We start from the raw sequence: 21,000 nt of genomic DNA on the forward strand, positions 1-21,000 counted from the left end.
TTGCATCCAAGACACATTTGTCTGATGGCCTTTCGTTGTGAAGGGACAATTTTTGTTCTTGAAAATGAAGATAGTCTTCGCTTTGTAAGCCTTCATTAAAGCACTCATCTTTCTTCTTAACGGGTTCAGTGTAAGAATTTAAACATATTAGATCATTTTTGTGGGTTGCAATCTAGTTTTTGTACAGTGTTGTGGAAAACATGATGAACAATTCCACTTAAGTAAGAAATCCTTTAGTTATGAAGTGCTTGGCTTATATTGGAGTTTCTGAACGAGACCACTTTGATTAAGCAGACAAAGTGCCTCTGCAAATTTTGGATAAATTTAGGTTTGGACTATTTATTAGTCAATCATGGACCAATATCCCATTGTGCTTGATGCTACGCACACATGGAACAAAAGATGATTCCCGTTTTTCATCCAGTCTTATGTGAATATGGCAGCAATAGATAATGAAGAAATAGATTTCCTAATATGAACTAGCTTAAAAAAAAATCATGAATCCTCTTAAGAGAATGTCTGGTCTATTCAATGAAGTTAATTGAATTGAAGCAGTACAAGGAAGTATGCATTGATGGCTATGGATAGTTTCATAAATATCAGTTCCCTAATAGCCATTTGCACATACAGGGGCAGAGGCTCAACTGATGTAAACTTTTGATACTCATCAATTGTGCTATGATAGTTTACACCAGCTGAGAATCTGCCCCATAGCATATTCATCAACATATGTTCATGCAATAACATGGATTGATGCACTAATATTTTATTCCTGGAGACTTTGGTTCAAAACCAATTTAAACCACAAGTGAAAACAAACACAATGGTCTCCTTTTAGTCTCTAGTTGAAAAATGTCCACATCACAAGGACACCAGACTAGTTCAGTGTGTTTTCTACGCTGAGACGGCTGAGGCCTGAAAAGGAGATGTGACTCCGAGGCCTATTAGTGGTTCGCTATTCTGTCAGCAACTCGTCAGGCCTGCCCTATTCGCTACACCTAACATCATGATGTATACCCAAAAGGTGGCAAGTAATCTATCATTGGAAAACTAATAACTCACTGATCATTAAAATTCCTGAGTGGTGTATGTATGGGATGTGTACAAAGAGTTATAAGTAGGTGCTAGAATTATGTTCTTAAAATGTGTTTGGCAAGCAATGCGTAAGCCTAGACTGCCTTAGATGAAGGAATGTGAACTTCCTTGTCTGACAAGCCTGGTCCTCAGGCAGAAATACTGAAGGTACTTTACGTAAAAAGGAAACAAAGCCAACAAGCTAACAGGGGGAGGAACCAGTATGAAGTCTTCCTCAGACTGCATGGCATCTCTTCCCCATAGGAGAAAAGTTACTTTATCTGAGAATACATTTCAAAAGTTTATTGGTCAATAAAGACAGGGGGTCTGAACCTCAAATCATAAGCCATTGAATCAATTGATTGTAAACAATATTGCTGTATTATAAAAGTATATTGAATAAAGTCTTATGAAAGCCTATGACATACTGGTGACTAATATAATTGTGAAATGTATTCATTAACACTATATGAGGAATTTTGGATATTCACTGATATTATGCTTTAAAGTATGTGACCAAACCCAGGGACAAAAAAGTTCTCTCTCAGCCAGGAGGGAAGGAGCTCTATACCAGTCTCCAATGTTAATTAAGCAATCTAGAATAAAAAAAACAGAAACCCTACTAACAAACAAATCAGCGTGGGGATAGGAAGTCCACAGGAAACTTTCCTGACTCTTGAAACAGAGACAATGAACTTTGGAGTGATATAAGGGGGCAAAAAGACAGTGATCCATTATTTGCGTGATTCAAGGGGCCAGAGCTTTTGAAATCAAAGAACATTGGGTCCTTCAATGTCAAATGTTCAACAGGAGTTAAAGACTTGAGGAACTGAATATAGGTGAGAAACCTACTTCAGCAATGATTGTATCGTGCTGAAATTAAGTTTTAGTCTTAGAAGGGTATTTTTACTTTACTGTATTTTGTATACAAATAGAATAGTGTATAATTTGACCCTATGACTTTTTGTTTAATAAACTGTAAAAGTAAAACAAGTTTATTAAACAAAAAGTCATAGGTAAAAATACCCTTCTAACGCTAAAACTTAATTCAGTTCTGTGACTAAAGTAAGAGCGTTTGTCAAACCTCAGTCAAATTAACAAGCTGCAGCATATTCTCTTTAAAGGAGCAATAAAGGTAACTTCTGTGACTGTTCCAGGAGCGGGCCGCAGGGAGACAGCTAAAGAAATTTGGCATTTGGGGGGCACTGGCATCACTCTGCAAACAGTAACTGGGCTGTGGAAGCCCGGGTGTAACCTGCATGCTTGTAGACTGACTGTTGGCATTCAGGCTGTGACCCACAGCAGCCTAGCGTTTAAGGTATCCAGAGTTCCAAGGGAGGCGATGACAACCCCTAATTGGTCTGGGTTGAACCTTAAGATGATGTTACAGAAAAATTTTTAGGCAAGGAATGCTGTGCTTCAGTGGAGCTGTGGGGGAAAGTTTGCATAACCACCCCGGCATTACTCATTACGCTTTCTGGAGGATTATCCATGCATAATTTCCTTGCACACAGAATTTGGCAGCAAGCAATCTTGTCTGGGGAGATGTAGCATTTGATCAATCTGTAGCTATTTCTTCTAAACCATATTTTAAAAAAAGCCCTCCCGCTATGAATGAAGTAAGAAGGTTATCCATCTTCTTTTCAGGATTAACAGTGCAAGATAAAATAGTGCTGTGTCACAAGTGTTTAAAGAAAAAAAGTAGAAAAAAATTCATAGCAATAACTGCCCATCAAAATAATATTTTACACACAGTAATAGTGTTAGAAATAGACTGATTAATTTTACTTTATATATAGGTCATTAGCACTCATTTTAAAAGATAGAAAATACAGATTAGTCAATCTTTAGTTTACAGTGCATACATTTCAAACATGCCTGCAACATATGCAAATTACAATATAAAAAGACAGATCAAATTCAAATATGAATTTTTATTTTTAAATCTAAAGACTATCCTTATGTGGAAACCCTAGAAAACCTACCTGAAATTCCATAAAACCCTAGGGTATGAACATTACCAAAAAACCACAGACTCTAGTGAGTTGACTAAAAAGGGGTGGAAGGAAGAGTCAAAGTATATTTGGACAGAAAGACCCAGGCAGAGGTCAATTTGGACTGTAAATAATCTACAGAAAAGATTCAAATCGCCATAGAAAAAAAATGCAAGGGAGGAAGGACAACACAAACGTTATCAGATCAAGAGACAACCCCTATTCCCCCCCCAAAAAATACATTCTAGCTTTGTTGCTCTGGTACATCGATCCTGAGTACTCTAACTTTTGATTTATAGTGATATTCCTTCAGATATAACTTGACAGATGGAGGAATAGGAAGAGCATCAATGCCATCATATGTTGTAGAATTGCAAATAACTGTTCTGCATATATGCTGAAGGGAAAAAGGAAAAGTCCTGTTTAAGGGAGTGGATAAAAGTGGTTCAAAGAACATACAAGAGCTTGGGTCTTTATAATGCTCTAAGAGACCAGTAATGTCAGGAGAATGGAAGACACAAGGATCATGAGCATCAAAGCTGAAGTTATGATTCCACTGTTCAATTCTTGCATGAAGAGAACGACTATAGCGTCTAAAACTAACAGAAAACAAATAGTCTTCTTGGGCAGAGTCTCGTAGTAAAAAAGTTCCTTCTGGCTTTCCTTCTAGTAGTGCCTCAGCTGCATATTTGTCCATTACACCCCAGTAGCATGGATTATTATTGATCTGGAGAAGGTCTGGGACAAGACAGTGGACATAATCAATCTGGGTATGGTATTTGGGAGGAGTTTCCAACTGTAGCAGCTCATCATCCGTTTCCCATTTGGGTTTGTTCCTCTTTCTAGAACTTGTGCAAAGTGTTATAACTTCATCATCAGAGTCCATATCACTCTCGTCTTTATTGTTCTTTAACACCTTACTCATAACCGATTCAGTCCTAGGATCACATTTACAGGAGTTGCTATCTGAAATGTCACATGGCTGTGAGAAAGTGTTTCCTCCCCGATCTGTGCTCTCTCCATCTCTCAGCTGATCATCTGTCTCTTCACTTTGGGATAAATCAGTGATTATCCAATCTTCTGATTTTTGACTTATGGGGGCAGTATGTCTTTTAATTAAATGCCATCGAAAAGCTAGCTCTGATCGAGGTGGGAAAGGACACTTATCTAGCATTAATTCACTGATATGAATTTTTCTCTTTGATGGAAGCACTGAAGCGTGCCGACTGCTACAATTCTTTATAGGAAAACACTGTCCCACAGCATCTTGCAATTTCTGTTTAAGAGACCGGCCTAAAAATCTGTGGCCACATGAACGATCTAAGTCCAGTTCAATAGATGAACAGCTGTGCTTCCTCTCTTGGTTCCTTAAACCAGCCACTGGTTTTCCTGCACTACTTGCTGCTTCACCATCAGAACAATTCTCATTCTTTTTTGACCATGAGAGCTTCTTTCCACTCCATACGTAACCATCCTTTCTGTCTGCACTCCTACTACGGGTGGTTTTGGGTCTTACATCGACATTTTTACTATTACTTTCTTTATTTTCCTCCATTTTGACAGCTTAACTCCAAAAGTCCCAGAGCTATATGTTGTGTTTTTCTGTAACAGTTTCTACAGCTTGAAGCGTCTTTCAGGCATTTTTTGGAAGTATCTAAGGAAATAGAAAACACAGCTAGGTTAACAGCTTTACAAGTTCATAACACAAGACCAACGCAACTGTATAAGTGACAGTAATGGCAATTAACTGCTGGCATATGTATAAATAATATACGCAATGGCAATTAACTGCTGGCATATGTATAAATAATATAGATCAAGCTCAATTCATTAGGAAGATTCTTCACAAACGCTGCCTTGGTCGCAGACCTAGACACTCTTAATCCTTCTCCATTATTAATATTTCCCAGTAATTACCATCTCTTTGAGTATGAATAAGGCATACATTCAACCATGCTTTATAGCAGAAAGACCTGGTTGTTGACAATAATTTTGCACGAGGTAGGTTTTAAAATGGCACATCACATGCATTAGGTTATATTGCTTTAGTTGTTCACTGAGCAAATGCTGCAACTATTTCAATCAGCCTTTCAGGAAAGAACAAGCCGGAACAGAAACAAAGTAGGTTAAAGAGTACAAAGAGCTACTGTACCTAGATGATATGTTTGTTTATAACTAATCCACAAAGTCTGATGCCTAGGATCCTATTCTTAATTGACACTTTTGGGTCACTTTCAGGATACAAAAGAAATTAAAAATAAGTCACAGATTCTGCCAATCTCTGAATGCTTTTTTCATTTATTTTTCAAAATGGAGTTTAAAAACACAACATTAGGTCCCCAGGGGGCTGAAATATCTGGAGCTTTACATTCTGAAAAGGATTAAAACAAATCCAGATCCCTTACTAAAAGCAACTGAAAAAAGGCCATGAAAGATGGAGCTGCTTATTACTCATTGTGGAGGAAAATTTACATTAAATGAGCGTTTTCCTGAGACTTATACATGCTTATTTCACTCCCTATGTTTGCTTCCTAAGGCTTATTGTATTCTTAAGAGTTTAAATGTTTGTGTGTGTGTACGTACAATGGGGAAGGGAGGGGGGCATCTTGAAAAAATCTCCTTGTGAGTACATAGCTGAAAGTATAGTAGTACATTTTTCAATATGCATGGCAAGGTGCACCTGAGCATTCCAGGTCTGTCATAACCCGAGGTGGGTTTTTTCCATACCAAAATCAGGATATGCGTCCTCTCCTCAACTGTTTAAAAACGGATAGAGATGGTGAATACAAAGAAGGGGAAGAAAAGGCATACGCTTCCTCTCTCCATCAAATCCATTCTCATCACGAGAATTACCCAGTATTATACCCCATCGCTCTGCATTCCCTGAGGGGCTGAGCACGCTGACACTTCTGCATGCTGAGTTCCCTCCTCTGTTAGTAAGTGAGGAAGAAAGTCCGATGATAAATGAAACCTATGTCTCTCATACAGAACTATACAGCACTACTATTAGGCTAGCAAGATGTTTAAATTTAATCAATATGCCAAATTCGTCCCTGATGTAACTCCACTGTGGAATTTTGGAGAGTCACTTCATTTTACTAGAAAGTATTTCCCACAGGCATAGTATGGACTTTGCAGCCTGGGTAGACAGATATATGGGAGCAGGGCTTCCACAAATACACTAAAAATAGTTGTGTGAACACTGCAGCACTGGAGGAGGCTCGGCCCAGCCGCCTGAGCTCAGACCCACCCTACCTCCTGAGTCCAGGATCAGGTGGCAAACCTGAGCTGCCAGTGATGCCTCAACATCCACACAGCTATTTTTAGCACACTAGCCCCACCCTGTCTATTCAGGCTAGAAGGCTCACTCCCAGTTGCTGTGTAGACATACCTTTTATGTCGAGTAGGGGAAATATACAGGAAGTCCCAGAAGTTTAATCGAATACTTTTCACAGAGCACTCTTGATGATTAAAAACTCAACAATTTCTAGTATTGGAGAATGGAAACTACAGGCCTGGAGAGTAAGTTTAAGAGATTCACTGGCTCAGTTTTCATTTACATCCATATGCATATATGATGAACAATTAGCATTTGTACTTCAGTAGTGCCTAGAAGGTCCAATCAGGGCTCAGGCTCCTGCTGTGGTAGGCACTGTAGATACACATAATGAAAAGGTTGCCCTGCCCCAAAGAGAATATTATTTTCCCAGTTTCATCTGCTACTGCAGACTAATTTTGCCAATTAGAAAGGCAATTGCTACTCAAAATATATGACTATGCAAGAGTACCTGGAGCTGCACCCTCTCAAAACCAGATCTAAACTTGGCCTGATAAAAGGACAGAAAGCAGGGTGCAGTGGCTAGCTGGGGATTTGGGAGACCCAAATTCAACTCCTAGCTCTGTACATACTTCCTGTGTGAAGTTGAGCAAGACACTAAACCCTATTGAAATCAATAGAAGTTAGGTGCCTAAATAGCTTTAAAAAACTGGCCCTCAGTCTCTGCATGCCTCAGGGCTTGTCTACACTTAAAACACTACAGCGGCACGGCTGCATCACTGCTGTGCTTCAGTGTAGACACTTCCTACACCAACGGGAAGTATTCTCCTGTCAGCATAGCCAATCCACCTCCCCAAGACGCAGTAGCTGGGTTGATGGAAAAATTCTTCTGTTGACCTAGTTCTGTCTACATGGAAACTTAGGTCGGTCTTAACTACCCCGCTCGGGGAGATAGATTTTTCACACCCCTCTCCAACGTAGTTAAACTGATCTAATTTTCAAGCACAGACCAGGTCTTAGTTCTCTATTTGTAAAATCAGGTGAACAACAAAGTCACAGGGGCATTGTGAGATTTAAAAGATTCTGAGGTGCTCAGACACTATAGTGATAGGGGTCATAGAAGAACCTTGGAGAGGTACTGTACACGTAACTATCCTATCCATAAACTGAAGACTTTCTAACCAAATAATGCCACGTAGGTGTACTTCCATTAGTGATTAAAACGCAACCCAAGGAAAAAGAAAAAGAGAAAGGCAGCAGAGATAGAGAGCATACTTTTACCTACCGGGCAATGTTAAATGAAGAAGCTATCCAGTATACCAAGTTATGCACATCAGCTCTGAGAACTTTACATTTACAAATTATACCCATAAGAGTAGAGTCTCCTGAGGCTTTCTTGTAAAGTGCATATACCTTAGGCATGTTAGAAGCAGATACAACTGACAAAACTCTTAAACATGAAACTCTTCCTCCTAAACAAATGACAAGACAAAACAACATGCATGGATAAAGCAGGGTTCATGTCAGGCCACCGGATTCTGAAGGTCATTAGATATCATCATAGCTTTAAAATCCCTACAGGGTCATTGCTACACGGTGTCCTGGCATAAACTTCAGGATCTCAACTAAAAGCAACATCTTCTAGCGGATGCATTTATACAATGAAAATGCTTCCCTCAATCAGACAGTAGGCAACAATCACCAGCCAGTGAAAATATAGAAGAGAGAACCTGATCCTGTGTGCTGAAGTCAATGGCAAAACTCCCATAGACTTCAGAAGCAGTAGGATCAGGGCCATAACAAACACAGGGAAGTCTTGTTCTGAATAACTTGAGTGTTCCCCTCCTAAAATATTCTTTTTCTACAGTCACCGTGAATGTTTGTCTGCACTCCACTGCCAGTCCCTCCAAAACCTTTCTAATCAAGTTGTTAGTTATAGTTTCCATGTGATTAATTATTGAGGACAGTTCTCTACTCAAATACAAAAATCCAAGTGTCTCCATCTGATTATTCCTCTCATTAAATGACACAACCCCACCACTGGTATACTACTAACCAATAAGGTTAATTTCAGTCATAATTGTGGAAGTTGATATTTTTATGTAACTTATAGCATTCAAATCTATTAAATATTTTTTCCTAACTACTGCCCATAGTTTCAGACTGCTTACATTTCAATAACTTGTATAAATTAAATATATTATTTGAATGGTCTATATTTATCTGTCTTCTCTTTATATTTAGTATTTTTAGTTATTCTTTTTAGATTTTTTTAAAACAAATGATTTAAGTTGAGAACACAAGAATGGCCATACTGGGTCAGACCAATGGTCCATCTAGCCCAGTATCCTGTCTTCCAACAGCAGATGGTGCCAGATGCTTCAGAGGGAATGGACAGAATAGGTAATCATCAAGTGATCCATCCTCTGTCATCCAGTCCTAGTTATTATATACAAAAATATAGTTATTTATATATTTCTCATTGATCAACTGCTGTTCACATTAATCTTTGCCCAGTCATTATTTTGGCCATCACACCTCATTTTAATTTAACACTTTCACTTCCACTGAAGGTGGGACTCTGTTGACTTACTTCTGAAATAAACCCAGTTAAACATAGCATTAACTCTCAGTTCCCTTGTCTCCATTAATTTGTCTCAATTCTAACTATTTATTTATTTATTTTGATTTATGTTTCAGATTCTAAAAGTACCTAACCTTATCTCTGGGTGCCTCTGTAATACATTATAGATACAATCCCACTCAAAAATGGAACCAGCAGCTACCTCTCACCCTTACACCAGAAAATAATTTACTAGAGATAAAATCAATACCCAGATGATACCTCTAACCCAAGAAGAAATCCTGATTCTTATCCTGCCCTTTTCTCCGCCAAAACCCTGGGTAGATGGGCCTTGCACCATGCCCAAAGATTAAATACCGGGGCTATTTCATATCCAGTATGTGCATGTGTGTGGGAAATAGGTTCCAAAGTTCACGGCTACTCATGCAAAATGCCCTACCAAAAGTTCCCTCTCTTTTATACTCAAGGAGCTCCAAAAAAGAAAACGTGCCTCTGCAGACTAAACAGCAGTGGCCATGTAGCACAGGGAGAAAAGCAGTATCTCAAGTGGGCAGGTACCAAGACATTCAGGGCCTTACAGCTCAAGACTAAGCCTTTAAATTCCACACAGAAACCGAATAGGCAGACAGTGCAAATCATGGAGCACTGCTATCATGCTCCCAGCAAATTTACAGCAATTAATAAGTCAGTTACTGCAACGTGCACAAGCTTCACCGTCCAAGTAGATTTAAAGTGTAGCCCCGTGTAGTGTGCCCTGCAATAATCTAATACTCAGACAACAAATGCATAGATGACAGTAGCAAGGTCTGGAAAAAAATGGTTGCATCCTCTTGGCCAAGCAAAAAAGAAACAAGCCTTAACAGAAAAACTACAGCTAGACAATTTTTTAACAGCAGCTGAGGATCCAATAATGCCCCCAGATTGTACTTACAACAAATGGAGGGCAGACAATTATCGCTATATCTTCTGATGGCTTTCCTAACCTAACAACATTATATCAATCTTATACGGATTCAGCTTCAGCAAGATTAGCTGTAACCTGATTTTGTACTTAAAGCATCCTTTACAGTATAAAGCATTTTAGCTGAAATCATTAAAACGTTTATGAAAGACACTATGCATAAGACTACTGAATTGTTTTAAAACATTTGACATGAAATTCCCTCAGCCCCCATAAGAAATTTTTGAGTTGAAGAGTGTAGTTCTACCTTCCCACTCACCTGATTAGGCGTTCCTACTAGAATAATTTGTTAGAACACATATTACCCCATATCCCCACTGAAAACCATGTCTCTGCACAGCTTCTACAAGGTTCCATAATGAGAGCTGAGAATACTAAAAAATAAAAAATATAAAGGAAGCCTAGAGTCTAACACTGTCACTGACTCAAACATGAAAGCACTAATGATGTCACTATTACAAAGGGCCCAATAACAGTTCCAATACAAAAAATATTTCCCTCCACCAGGCACCAATAGCGCAAATGCAGAATAAAACTGGGCATAAAAGGGTTCAGCCTATAAGCAATTTTTCTTGGAAGCATGAATAAAATGTGCCATATGGTTAAAGGGACAGGAAGGGGAAACAGATCTGTTTTCTTATTTCAGATACTTTGTGATTTTAAGACAAGCCATTTTTTTCGTCCTTAAAGAAATAAAACTGTATTGCACCTTTAGTGCTGAATACAGCGGTTCAAAGCAATACAGCCTATTGGTTTATGTACTGGAGTAGCTATTCATTTAACTACAACTGTATAGTCATCGTAAGTACAGTATCAGTAAGATACGCTAGTTATAGGATAGTAACAGATTAGTCTCTCATGATTCTGAGAACGATCCCACAATGGGTCAGAGCTTGCACTCTTTATTCAATACCCGCCAACATCAATATGATGCCTGAATAAGGACTTGTTCTTTAACTGGAGCTTCCCACAATTTCATTGAGAATGGAGGAGTTAAGATCACAAAGGGAAATTTTAGTTCAATTTTAAAAATGAATACTAATTAATGAAGGTTATAAAGGACCAAATGTGCTTGCAGGGACAACTTCTTTTTTTTTTTAAACTACCGACAACACATTGCAGGTTTGACTTGTACAGTCAAGCTATTATAGCTAAAAATTATAACAGCAGCATCACTCAGAATGGTGTAAGACAGCGACTTGTGTTTACAAAAATATGTCAATGTATTCTGAGAAAGTCTATTTTAGTAAAAATGACTATGTAAGTCAGCATGAAACATAAAATGTGTTCTGCAAACACAGGTTATAAGACATCAACATTTATTTTAACTGCTTTTGTAGACGTCACAACTATCTACAGCCACAAACCTGCACCAAAATACTTAGGAGGACAAGTTCGATTTCCTGTTATTCTCCCCTTCACAAAGACAATAGTATCAGAAAAGAGGGAACGTGTCCTCAAAATACTATTATGTGTCTCTCTAGTGCTTATGAAATCACAGGCATTTAATACTTGACTCTCTGGAATTAACAACAGAAGGAAAACACCATTACTTGTACTTATCTACACTGTAAAGCTTTCACTCCATTAATGAGATACAAGAGCTTTCACTCCATGAATAAGATACTATCCCACTATTAAAAGTTCAGCCTAAAACTATTTTCAAAGCTAAATAACTGCTTCTTTAGGACTACCGTGAAAGAGTATAAATGGAAAATAATGCATATTTGAAATGAAGCATAGATTTGTGCATACTTAGTTCTAAACACTAGCTTCTGTCACAGTCTGTTCTGAGCAGTATTAAAAACCCAGCATCCCACCGTATTTTAAGGCACATGCTAAAAGGTGTGAACTGATCAAAGCTTTGAGCCCTTCTCTTTTAGCTGCTCCTGAGCAATAAATAAAAGAATAGCACTGTCCTAATGCAAATGCAGCCAACATTACTTACCTGCTGCTCCCCAGCAGAGCCATTACAAGGGGAATATGCAGATGGGAATCTCAGAGCCCGACCTCATGCCAGGCAGCAGCAGATAACACTCACCATCAGACACAAAGATAGACTGGATTAATTGAACAGCTGGATGGGTTGCAAGGGGAAGAAGGAATGACAGAGGGGGCATAGGGAGAGAGGAAGCGGAGATTAGAAGGAGGAAGAATATGGGGGTGGGGTTGGAGAAGAGAGAATGGAGACGAGGAGAAAGGGGGCTGGCGGAAAATGAGAGAGGCAGGAGAAGTAATGGGAGTATGGGACAGGGAGGGGAAAAGAAGGAGGGAGGCCTGGGGGCACAGAGGGGACACGAGGAAAAGGAGGGAGGGGGAGGCTGTGATACAGAGGAGGGGGAATGAGACAGGCTGAGTCAGGGAGCGAGGAGGAGGAAGAGGGAGTGAGCCAGGCTGGGGCAGAAAAAAGGGAGAATGGAGGGGCAGGAAGAGTCTGGAACAGGAGGAAGGGGGAGTGGGGCTGGGGCAAAAGGAGGAAAGGAGGAGTGGGGCAGGCTGGGGTGGGAGAAGTTGGGGAGGAGGGGGAGGAGGGCAGGCAGGGGGAGGGGGAGTGGGGCAGGAGGGCAGGCAGAGGGAGGGGGAGTGGGGCAGGAGGGCAGGCAGAGGAGGGAACAGGAGGAGGGGGAGTGGAGCAGAAGGGCAGGCTGAGGGGGGGCAGAAGTGGGGCAGAAGGGCAGGCTGAGGAGGGGCAGGAGGGAGAGGAGGGGGAGTGGGGTGGGAGGGCACGCTGAGGAGGGGAGTGGGGGAGGGGGAGTGGGGCAGAGGGAGGGGGACGGGGGGCAGGCTGAGGAGGGGGCTGGGGGGCAGGAGGGCAGGGGAGGAGGAGGAGTGGGGCAGGCTGGGGGGGCAGGAGGGCAGGCTGAGGGGGGGCAGGGGAGGAGGAGGAGGGGGAGTGGGGCAGGGGGGCAGGCTGAGGAGGGGGCAGGAGGAGGGGGAGTGGGGCAGGCTGAGGAGGGGGCTGAGGAGCAGGCGGGCAGGCTGAGGAGGGGGAGTGGGGCAGGGGGGCAGGGGGAGTGGGGCAGGGGGGCAGGAGGAGGGGGAGTGGGGCAGGGGGGCAGGCTGAGGAGGAGGAGGGGGCAGGGGGGCAGGCTGAGGAGGAGGAGGGGGCAGGAGAAGGGGGCTGGGGAGCAGGAGGAGGGGGAGTGGGGCGGAGGGCAGGCTGAGGGGGGGCAGGGGGAGGGGGCAGGCTGAGGGGGGGCGGGAAGGACGGCGCAGGGTACGGAGCTGCCTACCGGGCTCTGTGAGGGGGAGGAACCGGCCCTCTCCCCGCGCTCCCCTCTCGGCGGAGCCCGGAGCCCCGATCCCCTCACCTGCCTGGGCAGAGCAGCTCCGAAGCGGCCTGAGTCGCGGCCACCGCCGCCATCCTTCTTCCCCGGCCCGGGCTCGCCCCGCCGGCCCCGCCCCGGCCACTGACGGGAGCAGCAGGCCCGAGCCGAGCCAGGGCCGCGCAGGCGCAGCTGCGCCGGCAGGGAGCGCGGGAAGGCTGGAAGCGGGGCCGGGCGGGACCGTGGCTGGTGAGTGCCGGGCTGACGGGTGGCTGGGTCTCGCCGGTGGCGGCGGGCGAGGGGGTATGTGTGTGTGTGTGTGGGGGGGGGGGGGGGGTGGGGAGGAGAGGAGGGGGTGGGGTGGGGTGGGATGGGGGGAGGAGGAGGAGAGGAGAGGTTGGGTTGGGTTGGGTTGAGGAGGGGGAAGGGGAGGAGGAGGGGTTGGGTTGGGTTGAGGAGGGGGCTATGCACACATCAGGCCTTGCAGGAAAGCAGGCGAGAGGATTGTGGGGTGTCTCACTGTGACCCCCGCACTGGGCCCGATCACCCCTCAGGGGCTGGGTGCAGATCTCCCCTTCCACACACAGAAGATGGAGGCAGTGGCCTCTAGATACCAGCCACCCCAGGCTTTGCCTCCTACTTGGGGTTCAGGACCTACACACGGTGAGCGTGGGCATATATCTCCCCCTGCATCACCATTCCTGTGGAGAACGTAATCCTATCTTAGGGCTGTATAATTTCTGAGGGGATCTCTCCCCATCCTGCCCCCCATATTGATCTAATGTGGAGGTTTTAGGAGCAGCCAGGGGCCAGCAGGGAAGCCTTTAGGGTATGTCTACACTGCATATTAAGCCTGGGCTCTGACTCGGGTTTGAGCCCAAGTCCCCCTGCCAGCCACACAAAAATCAGTCAGATTCGGGTCTGTGAGGACAAAGAACCCTGATCCTAGGACCCTGCTAGGGGGGTGGCTCAGAGCCCACGTCCCACTGTGACTTGGGTGCAAGCCCTGTCATTCTGCAGCGTGGATACAGCTCATTGCTTGAGGGACAAACTTCATTCTGAACTGGTGGAATGATCTGCCCCTTCCAAGAGGTATTTTGCTCCTTGGTAGGGGATGATGGTTATCTAGCCCTATGCTACATACTGAATGAATGACCTGAATCTGATATCTGGTCATTTTTTCTATTGCCAGTGACTATCCAGTGATGCTTGCAGTGAGGTCCCTACCTCCAATAGGCAACACTCTTAAGCAGCCACTGTACTTCCAAGTCCTGCAGCCTTATTTTGTTTCACCACTAGCCAAAGGCCCACCACTCTAGGGAACAGAGTAGCAGCCGTGTTAGTCTGAATTCGCAAAAAGAAAAGGAGGACTTGTGGCACCTTAGAGACTAACAAATTTATGTGAGCATAAGCTTTCGTGAGCTACAGCTCACTTCATCGGATGAAGTGAGCTGTAGCTCACGAAAGCTTAGGCTCAGATAAATTTGTTAGTCTCTAAGGTGCCACAAGTCCTCCTTTTCTTTTCACTCTAGGGAAGTGGCTTTCACTAGTTCCGTGGGAGGTTGCTAAAGTCACTTTTTCCATATATTGTAAAAAGTAAAACATACATCGAATCAATATAACAGATGTATATGAATTGTGTGTTTTAAGGTTCTATCCAGTTTATAGGTTTGCTGGCAGGGTAAAATACAGAGGTATTCAAAAAAGCAGACATGTGGAGGCAATTTTCTTATTTTAAGAGCCACTGTGTTTAACCAAGTTCAAGGCCTGGTCTACACTGGGGGGGATCAATCTAAGTTATGCAACTTCAGCTACGTGAATAACGTAGCTAAAGTTGACGTACTTAGATCTACTCACTGTGGTGTCTTCACTGTGGTGAGTCAACTGCTGATGTTCCCCCGTCGACTCTGTCTGCCTCTTGCACCGGTGGAGTACAGGAGTCAATGGGAGAGCGCTTGGGGGTCGATTTATGCCGTCTAGATTAGACTCGATAAATCACCCCCCGCTGGATCGATCGCTGCCTGCTGTAGTAGTATAGACATACCCCAAGTGATTAATATTTTTTTAACTATGATCCTTTTGGACCTTCAAAAAATAGAAGCAAAAGTGAAGTGCATTGTGTGTGTTGTTCAGTCACAGTTAGTTCATGAAGAATTTAAAATACAGAACTGTTCTGCTTATATCAATACAACTTAGAACATATGTAGAATTTTAGAATAGATGGCTTTTTAAAAAATGCCTTCTGTTGCAACTACATACTTTAAAATGACTGTTATTTGGAGCTGATGTTTATCCATATTTATTTCCCTCATAATAAAGATATAGGCTTGTCACAAAGATATCGGTGTTGCTTATGTGAGTCCCAGTACTTCAGTTGGATCTACCCAGGTGAACCCTGATGCTTGCATGGGACCCTGTTAAAGTCATTGGAGCTCTACATGGGTACAAGGTTCTATCTTTGTGGATACAGTTACAGGACTTGGGGACGCACTAACGTTTTTGGCATAGGCTAGCAGTTGTTAATAAAGTTCTAATCAATTTAACTCTCATACAGTAAAGTGGTGGTGTATGCTCTCGGTTTATATTTGTTTAACCAGAAATACTGCAGTATTTGCTAATCCCCCCTCTAAATTTCCTCATCATACTTTTCAGGAATTTTCCTTCATCATACTTTTCAGGAATATTTTTCAAAATACATATATTGTAGTGATTCTTATCAACATTGTCAAGGTCTTTAATAGGAAAAAAACATACAAAAATATCACTGCATCAAAATGTTTTAACTACTGAAGTTTCAATAGTGTTTTCCTGTTATTAACACTAACAAATCATTTGTATTTGTTTTATAAAGCTTTTTACATTTTTTTAATTATATAGATGAGAGGATGCCTTCAACACAAAAGCCAATGCGCTATGGACACACAGAAGGCCACACGGATGTCTGCTTTGATGACACTGGAAGGTAAATTATTGAAACTAGGGCTTATTTCAGTAGTTCATGTGTCTGCAAGCAATGCCATTGATATTGCAAAACTAGACAGGGTGAGAGAAGAGTGATGAGAATGTTCACCGGCCTTGCAAAACTCTCTTATGAAGAGATGTTGAAAAGATTGGGATTGTTTACCTTAGAAAGGAACTGAGTAATAGAGGACATGATAAAAGTGTATTAAAGTAATGAACGGTATAGAGAAGGTAGATCAAGAGCTTCTGCTCTCTGTGTCTCATAGCATGAGAACAAGGGGACATTCAATGAAATTGAAAGGTGGGAAATTCAAAAATGATAAATAGAATACTTTTTCACAAATGTGCAATTAAACTATGGAACTCACTGCCATAGGAAGTCATTGAGGCCAAGATCTTAACAAGCTTCAAAAAGTTATTGGATATTTATATATTTTTATCATCATTAATTAGGACAGCTCCCGATATTCATATCTAGAATATCTGGAGTTGTCCTAATTAATAATGATACAAATTTTGGAAGGGATATTAAACCTCATGCTTCAGGCTTTAAACCAACCTCTAAATCTTAGAGGTCAAGTTGAGATATAACGTGAAGGACAGATTATCCCACGTCTGCTATGGTTCTTACACCTTTCTATAAAACATCTAGTATTGACCATTGCCAGAGATAGGATACTGGACTAGATGGACTTTGGGTCTGATCCAGTGTGGCAATTCCTATGTTCCTGTGACTTTCCTGAAATTTACATTTTGATGCCTCAATCATGCAATGACTTACACATTCAATCAACTTTACACCCATGAGTAGTCCCATAGGTTGAAGTAGAAATGGGGCAGTGCGAGGAAAAGTGTTATGTATATATAGACATTGGAAATCCAAAATGTAGCTGCACAGGTCCAGCTATTGGCTTGCTATCTTTCAGTGTTCTCTTTGGTTTATATCCTTTCAACTTCAATAACATAGTCCAAGATCTATACTCAACAGTCTCCATTAACTTGAGTCTACAAAAAACTCAGGCAGCAAGCGTTAAGTGTGTTAAGGACCTGTTCCATAGCCAACTGAGGTCATTTGAAAGACTGTTATTGTCTTCAGTGGGCTTTGGATCAGACCTTATGTGAAGATTTAGCCAGATAACTTTAATCTTCCCAACAAAAAAATTTGTTCACTTAGAGTTGGGGTTTCTTAAGTGTGTTTATCACAAGTCAAATGCTAAAAAACAAGGAAATCAGAATTGCAGCCTACAAGCATTAGCCCGCTACCTTTATCACACTCCACTCCACTAACACCCTCAGTAACATGATCAGCTGCTGCTCTGCAATACTATGGATCTCAGCATGCACTCATCAAAGAACTGAAAATTGCATAGAAACACACAACTCCTACGTTCCAGTGCTACTTATTTAATTATAATTGTAAGAGTACAAGAGATGAGTACTATCCAGTTGCAGGGAAAAGAATGCAAAGTTCGGTCACATACTCAATTTCTTACTGTATTAAAAATGCAAACTTCTGTATATTAACATGACTTTAAAATAATCAGCTCAACTATATGGTACACACAGCTAAACAAAAGCATACATACTCATTTTACACATATACATATTATGTTATATAACAAAGTAACAAACAGGTCAGGCTAAAGGTGGTGAGAAGTAGGCTATGCCTACACTTAAAACATTACAGCAGTTCAGCTACTGTGCTGCAAGTGCGCTGCTGTAGTGTTGACTGCAGGCACTCAATACAGCAACGGGAGGGGTTCTCCCATTGCTGTAGTTAATCCACCTCCCTGAGAGGCAGTAGCTAAATCAGAGGAAGAATTCTTCTGTCAATCTAGCACTGTTTACACCAGGGGTTAGGTTTGCATAGCTATCTCTCAGAGGAGTAGATTTTTAACAACCATGAGAGACATAGCTATGCTGAGGTCTACTAAAGGTTAAGCGTGATAATGCTGCTGAATTGAAATTGAGACCTGTTCTACACTACAGAGTTAGATCGATGCAAGGCAGCTTACATCAACCTAACTATATAAGTGTCTACACTAAAATTTTACTCCCTCCAATGTAACTCACTGCTACACCGACTTAATAATTCCATCTCCACGAGAGGTGTAGAATCAATGTTGATGTAGTTAGGTTGATGCAGTATCAGTGTAGACAGTGCATTGTTTACATTGATGTCATTGGCTTTCAGAAGCCATCCCACAATGCCCACAGTGAGGAGTTCAGTTGGTGCAAGCACTCCTGGTGATGGATGTGCACCACCAACACATGGAGCAAAGTGTAGACATGTACAAGCGATGTAATTACTGCAGTGACTGTATGCCAATATAAGTTAGGTCAACTTAATTTTGTTGCGTAGACGTGGTCTGTGTGTGTTAAAAAGGGTATCAGGGTCAGAATGGTATGGGGATTGATCTACCAACAAAGAACCAAAACCACAAAAGGACAAAATACAAAAAATGATTGACAGACGTTATAAAACCTTTGCATTACTTAGCCAGCATGACTGATAGCAAATACAAATGTCATAGTCTGAGGTAAGGACACTAAGAGGAAGCTGAAGTGTTGCTGATATAACGGAATCCTGAAATCATTCCTGTTTTTCTAATATTTAAAATTGGAGATTCAGATTTCTGCTCCAAATCTCTGTTGGTAAAGAACGTTGTGTAACAATTTGATGCATCAAAGTTGTAGAAGTGAAATCATGAACGACAGGAGAGTTGAATTCAGAATCTTGACAGTTTTTAAAAGGCCTGCCCTCCTGTACAGCCATCTCAGCTTCAATCAGGTGTGTTTAACACATTTGGATTAGGTCAAAACTTTGTGACAGGATAGGGGGCAGATTTTCAGAGGCACAAAGGGCAGTTGGGTGCCCAACTTCTAGTGAAAGTCAGTGCAAGATGGGATCCTAACTTTCCTTTGTGCTGTTGAAAATTTCCTCCTAGATGCTGAAAAATGAATTGGCTAGTTAGTGTCTGAGTATCTAAGGTCAGATACAAAAGAGGGATGGGCAAACCTAGTTAGTAGACTTATACTCAATTATTGTGTTATGCTAGCAGAATTACAAGTTTTTCATGTTGTATAATATGAGTGTCTTTCTCATATTATTTGAAGAATAAATACACTTATAAAATGTGTTTCATTTAATAAAAATGTGAATTTTTAAACATTTCCCCCCATATTTTGGGCTGAGGAAAATCAAAATAACCGTGCTATACACAAATGTAAATAATATTATTTTCTTAACAGCTGTATTGTAACTTGTGGCAGTGATGGAGATGTTAGGATCTGGCAAAACCTGGATGATGATGATCCTAAGTCCATTAATGTGGGAGAAAAAGCATATTCATTTGCTTTAAAGGTATTAGTATAACATTTCCTATGAAATGTGCAATGCGGGTGCTGATATATACCTTGATCCTGCAAAATCTTCCTCATGTCCTTAACTGTATGCATGTGAACTCAATAGGACTGCTGACGTGCATAAAGTTAAGCATGTGTTGGAAATATTTGCAGGGCTGGAGCTAGAATGGTATTGGATTTAGCAAACTTGATTTAATGTTACACATAAAACTCATTGAGTTAACTTACATAACATAGACTACTGTATTTGTTGAAAGCTAACTTTTTTTCTTAATGTTGTCACAGACACATCTTACATGATATTAAAAGGATCTGTCTTAATCATACAATCATAGAAATGTGGGGCTGGAAGGGACCTTGAGAGATCAACAGCTGCAGCCCCTGGCACTGTGGTAGGACCAAATAAACCTAGACCATCCCTGACAGGTGTTTGTCTAACCTGTTCTTAAAAGCCTGCAGTGATAGGGATTCCACAACCTTGGTTGGAAACCTATTTCTGAGCTTAACTACCCTTATAATTAGAAAGTTTCTCCTAATATCTAACCTAAATCTTTCTTGTTGCAGATTAAGCCCATTACTTCTTGTCCTACCTTTAGTTGGCATGAACACTTGATCCCCTTCCTCTTTGTAACAGCCCTTAACATATCAGATTCCCCCCTCAATCTTCTTTTTTCAAGACTAACCATGCCCAGCTTTTTTAATGTTTCCGCATAGGTCAGGTTTTGTTAATCTTTTGTAATTTTTGTTGCTGTCCTCTGGACTCTCTCCAATTTATCCACATCTTTCTTAAAGTGTGGTGCCCAGAACTGGACTCACTACTGCAGCTGAGGCCTCACCTGTGCTGAGTAGAGTAATTACTTCCTGTATCTTATGTGAATGCACCCCAGAATATTAGCCTTTTTTGCAACTGCATCACATTGTTGACTCATGCAATTTGTGATCCACAATAACTCCCAAAAAGAAAAGGAGTACTTGTGGCACCTTAGAGACTAACCAATTTATTTGAGCATAAGCTTTCGTGAGCTACAGCTCACTTCATCGGATGCAGTCTCTACGGTGCCACAAGTACTCCTTTTCTTTTTGCTAATACAGACTAACACGGCTGTTACTCTGAAATAACTCCCAGATCCTTTTCAGCAGTGCAGCACTACCACCTAGCCAGTTATTTCCTATTCTGTAGTTGTGCATTTTATTTTTCTTTTCTAAGTGAAGTGTTTTGCACTTGTCTTTATTGAATTTCAACTTGTTGATTTCAGAGCAATTCTGTAATTTGTCAAGGTCATTTTGGATTCTAATCCTGTCCTCTAGTGTGTTTGCAACCCCTTGCAGCTTGGTGTCATCTGCAAATTTTATAAGCATCCTCTTCATTCCATTATCGAAGTCATTAATGAAAATATTGAATAATACTAGACCCTGCACTGACCCCTGCAGGACCCACTAGATACACCTTCCCAGTTTGACAGTGGACCATTGATAGCTACTCTTTGAGTATGGTCTTTCAGCCAGTTGTGCACACA

General features: G+C 41.6%; 2 protein-coding genes across 5 annotated transcripts in view; one reads left to right on the forward strand and one right to left on the reverse strand.

Moving 5' to 3' along the window:
* Positions 1-2,832: 2,832 nt before the first annotated feature.
* On the reverse strand, positions 2,833-13,336 carry SOCS4 (suppressor of cytokine signaling 4). 4 transcript variants are annotated; one of them, XM_073350067.1, is made up of 2 exons: positions 13,206-13,336; positions 2,833-4,722 (listed from the first exon to the last, which is right to left on the reverse strand). In XM_073350067.1, exon 2 carries the CDS (start codon positions 4,621-4,623, stop codon positions 3,313-3,315), a length of 1,311 nt encoding a protein of 436 aa, XP_073206168.1. In that variant the 5' UTR covers positions 4,624-4,722; positions 13,206-13,336; the 3' UTR covers positions 2,833-3,312. The 4 variants fall into 4 exon arrangements, with proteins under 4 accessions (XP_073206168.1, XP_073206169.1, XP_073206170.1 ...); XM_073350068.1 differs by having other exon boundaries at positions 13,202-13,336; XM_073350069.1 differs by having other exon boundaries at positions 13,124-13,208.
* Positions 13,094-21,000, forward strand: part of WDHD1 (WD repeat and HMG-box DNA binding protein 1) — a 55,999-nt gene continuing 48,092 nt past the window's right edge. The window contains exons 1-3 of the mRNA XM_073350066.1: positions 13,094-13,405; positions 16,034-16,118; positions 19,370-19,481. Coding sequence (XP_073206167.1) covers positions 16,042-16,118; positions 19,370-19,481 — 189 coding nt within the window. The 5' untranslated portion in view covers positions 13,094-13,405; positions 16,034-16,041. The remainder of the gene's footprint in view (positions 13,406-16,033; positions 16,119-19,369; positions 19,482-21,000) is intronic.

This window comes from Lepidochelys kempii, chromosome 6, assembly GCF_965140285.1.
Source record: "Lepidochelys kempii isolate rLepKem1 chromosome 6, rLepKem1.hap1, whole genome shotgun sequence".
In the NCBI taxonomy this organism is placed as follows: Eukaryota; Metazoa; Chordata; order Testudines; family Cheloniidae; genus Lepidochelys; species Lepidochelys kempii.

Coding starts and splice junctions, on each gene's coding strand:
- SOCS4 (XM_073350067.1), bottom strand. CDS start 4,623: ATGGAGGAAAATAAAGAAAGTAATAGTAAAAATGTCGATGTAAGACCC.